General features: G+C 34.4%; 1 protein-coding gene across 1 annotated transcript in view; it reads right to left on the reverse strand.

The window, feature by feature from the left end:
• Window positions 1–901: 901 nt before the first annotated feature.
• Cad74A (cadherin-74A) overlaps window positions 902–11707 on the reverse strand; it is a 39741-nt gene continuing 28935 nt past the window's right edge. The window contains exons 3-7 of the mRNA XM_065504383.1: window positions 5924–7683; window positions 4252–5866; window positions 2342–2644; window positions 1143–2275; window positions 902–1089 (exon numbers count right to left, since the gene is read on the reverse strand). Of these exons, the coding sequence (XP_065360455.1) occupies window positions 975–1089; window positions 1143–2275; window positions 2342–2644; window positions 4252–5866; window positions 5924–7683 (4926 nt within the window). The 3' untranslated portion in view covers window positions 902–974. The remainder of the gene's footprint in view (window positions 1090–1142; window positions 2276–2341; window positions 2645–4251; window positions 5867–5923; window positions 7684–11707) is intronic.

Below are 11707 nucleotides of genomic sequence, written 5' to 3' on the forward strand. Positions count from 1 at the left end.
GTTATTGTATATGTTGTTCTGATAAATAGGAGAATACCCTTCACTACCACTGTCAATGTCGTGCACTATCACGCAATCCAATCTAGAACACTTGAAGATTATGGACCCATTTGTAATAGTAAAATACACGAAGTTCATAAAACTTGTCTTAAATAATAGAAGAATGATAAAATTGTATATACGAATACCGTTATGAATTCACTTTGAATTAACTGTATGATCCTACTTTAACCTAACCATGTGCTCCTTTCTTCAGAGTAACACGATGTGATTGGTATATGCCGATCAAAGCATCGCGAAGTGAGCTGTTTCAGATAATCTAACTTAACATGAATCAGATTTGGTTTTTACAAAAACTAAATTAGTTTATTTTTAAATTCATTTATTTAACTTAAAAATTATAAAATTAAAATTACAAAGATTTTTTACATTTAAAGACTATTTAACATGTTTGAACATGGGTAAACATTTCGTTGTTTAAAGAGTATAGACAGATTTATTAAAATAGAAACAAAAAATACAAAAAGATTAAAAAAATCTTAAAAAAAAACATAAATCACATTTGAATAAAATGAACAAAAGAGAACTAAAAAGACAGTTAATTTAAAACTACTCGCATTTACTTAAATAATTTATTATTAAATATTTATAATGTAAAACAAAAAAAAAAAAAAAAAAAAATCACAGGCATATTATTAAACTAATATGAAATTGATTATTTTAAATAATATGCGCAGTCTTTATGGCTAGTATTTACTTGATAATTTAATTAAATTTAATTAAATATTTCAATATAAAGAGAAAACAAAGAGCTAAAGAGTGGGAGTACTAGAGTTTAGAGAAAGTTCTTAACTTTACAGGAAACAAGAACTCAAGTGCTTAAACATTAATTAATTACAATTACAACTAAAACTATGCATTTTATTTAAAACTGTTTAGGGGTCTTAACTATTTCTAAGCCATATGACTGGTTGCTACAAAGGTCCATAAATGGGCTCCGAATAGGGCATATAAACAGTGGGTACCACTCCATAAGTCTCGGTGGTGGAGCGAGAGGCCTGTAAACTGCGTTTGGAATGTTTTTTGTACCTAAATTAAAAGCAACATTATTAAGGAATTATGATGGATATTACAAAACTTACTTTCTCTTTAAACAGCAGGCGGTGCAAGCCGTTATTATGGCCGCCAAGCCTATAAATCCCGCTATAATAACCAACCAGGTACCTGGGGAGCTCATAAAACTGGCTGCCGCCACTGCTCTGCGCATAGAACAAGGCTCCACTTCACTTACTCCATATTCCACATAAGTATCAAAGAGTTGTTTTTTCAACAACTCAGAATTCATAAGTTTTTGCATTTCATTCATGGAAATCGCCGAACCATTCTTAAACATTTGGAAACAAGAACTAGTCGAAGTGAAATCTAAACTATAGTCTGGTCTGGTCAAAACCTGGGTATCCAAAATATGCAAATCCAAACCTAAAGGTTTAAGTTTTCCCTTAACCTTTTCCTGGAAAGGCCGCACATTATTTTGTATCTCACTTGCCGGCCTTGAAAACACAAATTTCAATAGGGATTTATCACGTATTACGAATATCTTCAAATTATTGAATGCATGTCTTTTGGCTTTCATGGAATTATTAGCTCTTATTCTCATATTGAAATAACCATCCACATAGTTGGCGAAAGAGCCGCCCGTACGTAATTCTCCCGTGCGATTGTTTAAAGTGAAGAGATTTTGTAATGAAGTCGTTTTCACAATGTTGGTACGTTTATAGAATTGTGGCACAAACGTGACATTCTCTATGGTAAGAATGATAGGTTCTGCCTCAGCATCCAAATCGTTGGCCCGTATTGTGGTAATTTTACTATCAATGGGAACATTTATGCGTATACCCACCGACATGTCTTGATATTCGAATTTTGGCAAATTATCATCAATATCGATTATTTGTATGGTCACTCTTAGCTGTGAGAGATCGTGGCGATCATAAGGATCGCCCAGATAAGGATAAGTAGGTTCTCCAAATTTCAAACATTTTATGGTAAGATCATAACTATCCACTAACTCGCGATCTATGGCTTTAGTAGTCTTAATAATGGCCATATTATCTGCCGTTCTCTGTATTTTAAAAACATTCTCTTCATTGCCCTCGGTAATGACATATTCAATGGCAGCATTTTCTTCTATATCTTCATCAATGGCCGAGAAATTGCCCACAATAGTGCCCTCAGCTTGTTCTTCCAACAGTTTTAATGTCAAAGGAGTTTCATCCTAAAAATAATTTTGAATACAAATGTATTACAAAATTGGTTTAATAATATTTATATTAATACTTACCACTTCCCTACCAAATCTGGGCTTATGATCATCTACATCTAATACTTTAATTTGCAAAATTCTGGTTACCGATTGTCTGGGCTGACCATTGTCGGAAACTTCCAATATAATATTGTACATATCTTTGGATTCTCGATCTAATACCACCGCTGTTTTAATTAGACCCGTCTCTTCATCTATTTCAAAAGCCTCGGCATCTGTAGTAGCATCTAAGATTTTATAGAGCAGTGTTCCGGAAGGTGTTTTTGGATTGTCGGGATCGTTGGCTTTAACTTGGAATACTGGTGTACCGATAGGAGAATTCTGTAAGAAAAATATTTTTTAATAGTTCACAGTTTCGGAAAAGTGGGAATGCAGAAATTGTGCCGTCATTTAAGGACCGATTTTGATGATTCTTTCAGCAGTTCTACAAAATTTGGGCATTTTTAGATTCTTTTGTTAGGAGAAAGTTTTCGTATAGAAAATTGTCTACTGTTGGGAGACAATTTTCATATAGCAAAGTGTCTACTGTTGAAAGACAGTTTTCGTATAGAAAAGTGTCTGCTGTTGGGAGACAGTTTTCGTATAGAAAAGTGTCTACCTTTGGGAGACAGTTTTCGTATAGAAAAGTGTCTACCTTTGGGAGACAGTTTTCGTATAGAAAAGTGTCTACCTTTGGGAGATAGTTTTCGTATAGAAAAGTGTCTACCTTTGGGAGATAGTTTTCGTATAGAAAAGTGTCTACCTTTGGGAGATAGTTTTCGTATAGAAAAGTGTCTACCTTTGGGAGACAGTTTTCATATAGAAAAGTGTCTACCTTTGGGAGACAGTTTTCATATAGAAAAGTGTCTACCTTTGGGAGACAGTTTTCATATAGAAAAGTGTCTACCTTTGGGAGACAGTTTTCATATAGAAAAGTGTCTACCTTTGGGAGACAGTTTTCATATAGAAAAGTGTCTACTTTTGGGAGACAGTTTTCGTATAGAAAAGTGTCTACCTTTGGGAGACAGTTTTCATATAGAAAAGTGTCTACCTTTGGGAGACAGTTTTCATATAGAAAAGTGTCTACCTTTGGGAGACAGTTTTCATATAGAAAAGTGTCTACCTTTGGGAGACAGTTTTCATATAGAAAAGTGTCTACCTTTGGGAGACAGTTTTCATATAGAAAAGTGTCTACCTTTGGGAGACAGTTTTCGTATAGAAAAGTGTCTACCTTTGGGAGACAGTTTTCATATAGAAAAGTGTCTACCTTTGGGAGACAGTTTTCATATAGAAAAGTGTCTACCTTTGGGAGACAGTTTTCATATAGAAAAGTGTCTACCTTTGGGAGACAGTTTTCATATAGAAAAGTGTCTACCTTTGGGAGACAGTTTTCATATAGAAAAGTGTCTACCTTTGGGAGACAGTTTTCATATAGAAAAGTGTCTACCTTTGGGAGACAGTTTTCATATAGAAAAGTGTCTACCTTTGGGAGACAGTTTTCATATAGAAAAGTGTCTACCTTTGGGAGACAGTTTTCATATAGAAAAGTGTCTACCTTTGGGAGACAGTTTTCATATAGAAAAGTGTCTACCTTTGGGAGACAGTTTTCATATAGAAAAGTGTCTACCTTTGGGAGACAGTTTTCATATAGAAAAGTGTCTGCCTTTGGGAGACAGTTTTCATATAGAAAAGTGTCTACCTTTGGGAGACAGTTTTCATATAGAAAAGTGTCTACCTTTGGGAGACAGTTTTCATATAGAAAAGTGTCTACCTTTGGGAGACAGTTTTCATATAGAAAAGTGTCTACCTTTGGGAGACAGTTTTCATATAGAAAAGTGTCTACCTTTGGGAGACAGTTTTCATATAGAAATCCTAAAACTATATGTGTCCGGATTGTGGAAGATACTTTAAAATCTAGAATATTTTCCATTTAACTGTAAACTACTTACCTCTGTAACATTGGCCATTTGTCCCACCTCCGGTTCTATGAAATACGGTATACCATCATTGGCACTAACATCTCCTATGAATATGTTAACCTTAACGTCTGAACTTAACGAAGTTTGTTTAGGAATTTGATCACCATTATCATGAGCTTTCACCCGTATCTCATACGGATCCGAACGGCCTTTGCCCGTCAGCTCTCGTTTCGTTTTTATCTCACCCGTTAGCTTATTCATCTTAAACAGACCATTAACTTCTCCCTCGTCGATTATTTCATACAACACTTCACCGCCAGGACCATCGTCCAAGTCGTGAGCAAAGATTTTTATAACAAAAACATCGGGACCCACATTCTCTGGTATAACAGCAGTATATTCCTTTTGACCAAACATAGGAGCATTATCGTTGACATCCAAAACGTCTATAAGCAATACCACCACACTTTGTTTGGAATCTGTGGGACGGCCAGGAGAATCTTCAGCCTTGACTTGGAGATTTATATGGGGAGTACGTTCACGATCAATGAGAGCGTGTGGCGCTACAATTATTTCTCCCGTTACATTGTTTATTTCAAACAAGTGAGCATTTTCTCCATATAAAGAATAGGATATCTTGTGATAACCTAATCTTTCATCTCTGGCTGTGAGAACAGCATCTTTGTCTGAGGCCTTTACACGTATTAGTTTCTCTGGATGTTTTTTATTTTCTACTATAGTAGCATGATACAATAATTCCTCAAATATGGGACTGTTATCGTTAACATTCTCCACAGTAACATTGACTTTTGTCACGGTACTGCGTTGCATATCGGGAGCATTGGCTTTTACTAGGAATTCATATTGTGTCTTGTCCTCTTCCAAAGCTTCGTAATCCAATCTTTTGCGCAAAATAACCTCACCAGTTCTCTCATGAATATGGAAATATTCCAGTTCCATAGGATCCACCAATTCAAAACTTTGTATGGGTAACTTTGACACCGGATCTTCAGCTTGTAATATAAACAAGGTGCTTTCTATAGGCATTTCTTCCATTATGTGAATGTTAATAACAGGTTTAGAGCTACTCCAGCCTTTGTTGGTAAACACTGGATTGGTGTCTTTGAAGGACTGTACATAAATAGTGACCTCGGTATTGTCAATTTGACCTTCAGGATCCACTTCGGCATTAAGATCTTTAACTTCTACCAACAAAACTACAACAGCCGCTTCATCATGGTTTAATTTGCCATTGACATAGATCGTGCCGGTTTCCGGATCAATACGGAAGGCATCTTGCACTCGATATTTACTGCGATTTGTTATGCTGACTCCAGCTTTCGAGGTGGCTGTGGGTATTCCCTTGATTGTGTAATTCAACTTGGAATGTAAATCTTTATCAATGGCTTTTACTTTCAGAACACTATCTCCGATTTCCGTGCGTTCCGATACATAAGCGGCATAACTATGTTGCTCGAATTTGGGTTTCTCATCGTTGATGTCCTTGACATTAACATACACCGTAGTAGTGGCTGTTTCTGGTATGGGTAGACCAGAATCTACGGCATTTACTGTGATCTCAAAACTATCCATATTCGAATCACGATCAATGCGAGCCTGAGGTGATACTGTTATAAGACCAGATCTGTGAGAAAAATAAAAATGATTAGATTTGAAATAAACATATTTTACGGCAACTTACTCTTCATCAATTTCGAAATTGTCATTGGCTCCCACTATGCGATAACGCAATGCACTGTCCAAACCATCTGGATCATGGGCTTTGACCGTGGTAACATTATATCCGGCTGGAGCATTTTCCGGTATAGACACTCTATAACTGGGTGGACCCAATACGGGAACATTTTCTATATTTTGGAAATGACCTTTAAATATTGGTCTTTGGTTACCCGATATGCCCACACGTACATAAATCTTAGTGGTATTGACTAAAGGTGGCACACCGAAATCGGTAGCCGACACCACCAGTTCATACTCTCCCCTCTCGGTATCCATAGAACGAGCCACTTTTTGCAAAGTTATTTCTCCCGTCAACTCATTTATGCTAAACACATTTCCCGCTATACTATTCTCCGAAACAATGGCATAACGTACCTTGCCACCACCCTGCGTAGGACCATCTACATCTGTAGCTCTCACTTTGAATTCAGGCTCAAAGCGATTAGTACCTTCTCTAATGGTTCTAGCATATTCAATACTTTCAAACATGGGATAGTTATCATTGACATCTACAACTTCCACATAAACCTGGGCATTAGCCTCAAGACCTCCACCATCTTCGGCTACTATGGATAAACTATAACTACTTTGTTTCTCGTAATCCAACGGCTTCTTGATGAATAAACCACCTGATAAAGGATCTGTATAGAAATAGTCTGCACCAAATCCCTTAAGGCGATATGTGATGAAACCAAATTTTCCAGCATCCTTATCAAATGCCTTCACCATGCCTATTTGTGAGTTAACCGTAAGATTTTCCAGGGCCAAGAAACGATAGCTTGTATGCTCAAATATGGGCGGATTGTCATTGACATCCGTCAACTGGACATTGATACGGACTTTCGATTTCTCTTCGCCATTAACCAAAGCTAAAACATCAAAGGCATATTCGCGTTGCTCAATATCTTCCACATCATAATCCAAATGTGAAGAATTTAACACCTTAACCACTATGGGTGTGCGACCTTGGGCTTCAGTAGGACTTACGGCAAAAGTATTCATGGAATTTTTAATATCTCGTAAAACCAAAGAATAGCGGCTGTTATTGCCCATATCACGATCAATTACAAAGACCGTTAAACCCGGCAACGGCATACCGGTATCCAAATTCTCCGGTATTGAGATATTAAATACTTCACCATTAAATTCCGGTATATGATCATCCACATCATTTACCACTATGGTTATTTGTGTGGTCGAGGTATCGGATGGAATTACTCCATCTATCAATTCTGTGGCTCTTACCGAAAATACATAAACACCACCATTCTGTAGAATTTCAGGATTTTCACGATCCAACGGCACATCAGTTGTTACCAAAACAGCAGTGCCCTCTTTGGGTTCCCCAAATGGCACCAAATCAAAATGACCAAAATCTTCATTTTCCAGAGTCAATAAGATATCACGCGGTATACCTACATCTCCATCTATTGCCTTTATGGTCAATATACTAACACCAGCTGGAGTATTTTCATCTACATTGGCCGAATACGGAGCATTTGTGAAAACTGGCAATTGATCTTGTACATCAATGACACTGATCGAGACGGTGGCCTGCGATGTTAGAGGATTGTCAAAAGCTCCATCTGTAGCTGAAATAGTCATTATATAGGTGGGTCTACTTTCAAAGTCCAAGGGTCTCTTGAGTTTTATGCGTGCTGTGTAATTGCCATCCGATATTTTCTCAGCTGCAACATCAAAGGTATCGCAAATGTCGTTTTCCTAGAAAGGGAAAATTAATCTATTTTAAAGTTATGTTGTTTGGATATTATTTAAATACTAGCTGATCCGGCAAATGTTGTTCTGCCATACAAATTATTTCTAGTGAATATTTTGGTTGTTAAATAAAAAATAGCGAATGTATTCTAAGTGAAGTTGGCATTATAGGTATTTTTGATGCCAAATGAAGAGAAATACAAACAAAATTTTTTGGCGAAAAATATTTAAAAAAATGGGTGGATGGGACATCCTAATGTCCTAGAGGTATGATATATAATATTCTCGTACCTACCTAAAATATATACAAAATTTCATAAAAATAGTTAAATATTGATATTTGGATATTGCTCATACAAAATACTAAAATCTCGGCTAAAAAACGGGTGGATGAGGGTCGGTTGATGAAAATTTGGGGTTATAGGTATTTTTTAATGTCAAATAAATAAAATGCGAAAAAAAGATTTTGCCCAAAAAATGGTAAAAATAAACAAATTGTAAAAATAAACAATTCAAACACTAACAATGTGACACGAGATTTTTATATATTAGATGTATAAGTTTCACATTTTTTGGAGCAAAAACTACTCTAAATTTTAAAATCATAAAATTAGTTAAACATAAAAATGAAGAAATAGCTCAACGTGTTCAAAACGTCTTTAATGATTTTCTAAAAGTAGCCATTGAAAATTTTAAGATCTTGAGAGGGACACTAACAGAGAAATAGACTTGTTATTATTCCTTGTGATTAGAGCTAACTTCGTTTATTAAATGCAAAATTGAATAATAAAGTACACATACTACTTAGGGTTATGTGTGGAAATGCACATTGGCCTAATTTATTACATCTCTTTTACAAGAACGTTAGATAGAAAGATCGTTGAATCAATATCATTAAAAGTTTTAAGTTATGTATAGAGGAATCGAATCGTATTGTTTGTTAAACACATGAATTGATGATTTAACGATCTTGTTTGAAACGACCTACAATGGGGCAGAATCAAAATATTTTGTAAATAAACCTGGCTTTTTATAACTAACTGATTCGAGTTAATGTTTTGACGACGGACCACAAAACCCCCAGTTGCGAGTAAATATTTTAAAATTATCTTGTCCCGGTTTTTTCTCAAAAATTATATGAACATGTTTTAAAGCAATATAGTCTACAAGTACATAAAAAAAATATTCAATTTTATATTTAAAAAATTTTGAATTTTCTTATTTTTTTGTCCGAAAAAAGGCTTCATAGAAAAAAATTCTTAAGGAACTTATAACCTTTTTCAATTTCTTTAAAAGGAATCTCAACAAGGATAGCCCTAAAATAGAAAATACCTAAAATATACAAATGGATGTTTCCCTGAGCGCTTTCCAATTTAATTTTTTTTTTATCAAAATTTTGTATTTAGGGTAAATGTTCTAAAATCCCAAAGCTTGAATTTAAAAACTGGCAACAATTTTAGATAATACAATATATTCCAAATCAGTCATATTATTTTTTGGTTAGCTTGTGGGCTTTATGGGCCAATTTCCAAAAATTACCAAAATTGGGAATTTTTTGAGGTAATTAATTTCATTATTTAGATTTACGATAGATTTTTGAATGCGGTTTTTGTTTTTAGTAAATTATATGTCATTTTGAAGGGCACATATCTGTCATTTATTCTCACTTAGTACACCGTTTGCTCACCGAAGCTTATGGTGAATGTTTTTTTATCTGTTTAAACGTGCGAGAGGTGATTTGTGAGTTTCAGAAGTGGTGATTTTGACACGGAAGACAAAGATCGCCCAGGACAGCCAAATGTCTGAAGACCAATAATTAGTAATGCCTACTCCATGAAGATTGTTGTAAAACTCAACAAGACCTTGTGAGATCATTGAGAGCTACTCTAGCAGTAATTCCAAGACATTTGCGAACAGCTATATTCATCCAAAAGCAGGGAAAGTTGGTACCATACGAATTGATGCCGAGATAACTTGAACACGATTTTACATGTCCGAAATTATTCTTGAACGCTATAAAAAAAACATTTTTGCACCGAATTGTTACTTGCAATGAAAAATTGATCCAATACGATAACCCGAAGCGTATGAGATTGTATATGATGTCCGGCCAAAGGTAATGCTCTATATTTGGTGGGACCACAAGGGTCTTATCTATAATGATCTGCTGAAATCTGACCAGAACATCACAGGGAACCTGTACTGAACACAACTGATTCGTTTGAAGTGAGCATTGGCTGAAAAAGTCCATCATGACAACGCTCGGCCACATGTTGCAATACCTGTTAAAAAGTATTTAAAATTGAGTGGTTGGGAAGTTTTGCCTCACAACTCTTATAGTCCAGATCCTGCCCCATTCGAGTACTATTTGTTTCGATCGATGCATAACGCTCATTCTGGGATTCGCTTCACTTCAGAACAAAGTATCCGAAATTGGCTTAATTCGTTCTTGGGCTCAAAAGATGAGCGGTTCTTTTGGCGCGGAATCCATATGTTGCTAGAAAAATGGGAAATGTCATAGCTAACAATGTCCAATATTTTGAATAAATTTATATTGTACAATTGTTTCAAAATAAAAGCTAAAAATTAGAAAAATCTCCTATTAGGTCGTATTGTCATAATATCCTAAAATATTTTTTTAGTTTAAACAAATTTTTGTTGGGTTTCAAACAAAAAAGTTATAAACTAATAAGACTTTTTGGACTATGTTTATTGGTTTGTCATAAAATCACATCACAACAATAATTTGTTTAAACTAAAAAAATATTTTACGACATTATGACAATACGACATAATAGGAGACCGTTTGAATCCCCCAATTGTATATTTATGAATTCTTGATTTCCGCCATTTTTGCCCAAATATGTAGTATTTTTAAAATATCGATAACAATTTAACTCCTTTGCTTAGAAAATGCTCTTTTGGATCACACGAACAAATTAAAAAAAAAAATATTTTTTAGGAGTCTAAAAGTAGGTGATTTTAAACTTGAATATGATAGAATTATATCGATTTTTAGTCAAGAACCTACATATTAGGGTGATCGATTCTTCGACATTTTTTAGAGACCGGTTTTTGGTTTCTTCGAAAAATTGCAATTTAAAATAAACCGGTTTCGGTTTTTTTTATAATAACCGGTTTTTTGGAAAAATATTAAAACGCCTGGAAATAAGAAGAAAAAATGTTTTATTTATTAAAATAATAGTGATTAAAACAATTTTGATTACTTCTTTTATCCTTCACAAGGTCTGCGGTTCAGATTTGACCAATTTTGAAATTAATATTTAATTTTTTCTAAAAGTGAGTGGTATCTTTGATATTTTATGAATTTTATTTAATTTCAAATGTCAACAACTACGTTTGGTTTTTAGAAAAACAAATTGGCAAAAACATATTTATAAACTTGTTTGGACTTAAGGTCTTTTGTTACGCACAATTAAGTTAAATTTTTTCAGAGCTTTGGTAGCACTACAATATATCTTTGGTAGCTCTAATATATATCTGTCTCTTTTCATCATACTTGCTGAACATTATACTTGAACTAGTGTTTTTCTTATCCTTCATAAGGTCTTCGGGTAAAGTTTTACCCATTTTAAAATTACCCATTAAAAAATTTCCAACGATATGAAACCCTAGACAAGATATGGTTTGGTTGGAATTGTAAGCAATCTATCGATTATTCTGAAAGCTCTTTTTATACGATTTCACAGTGTTTTTAAATTGTTTTTTAAACAAAATTTTCTAAGAATAAGAAATTGATGAAAATTCTTTATTTCTCAATTATTGAAAATAATATTTTTATCGATCCTTTTATATAGCTGAGTCGATATAACGATAGCCGCCTGTCTGTTGAAATCAACATTCCGAAGCCTCCAAATGACTTACAAACAATATTGCTACATAAATACATCAGGTATGGTTCCGGTTTGGTTGCTATTTAAAATTGATCCATAAACAAAAAATCCGGGCGACCTCGATGTTTGGATCTATTTTTATCTATATCTCGATTTAAGTAATCAACATGTAAATA

Source organism: Calliphora vicina, chromosome 3 (assembly GCF_958450345.1).
Source record: "Calliphora vicina chromosome 3, idCalVici1.1, whole genome shotgun sequence".
Classification (NCBI taxonomy): domain Eukaryota; kingdom Metazoa; phylum Arthropoda; class Insecta; order Diptera; family Calliphoridae; genus Calliphora; species Calliphora vicina.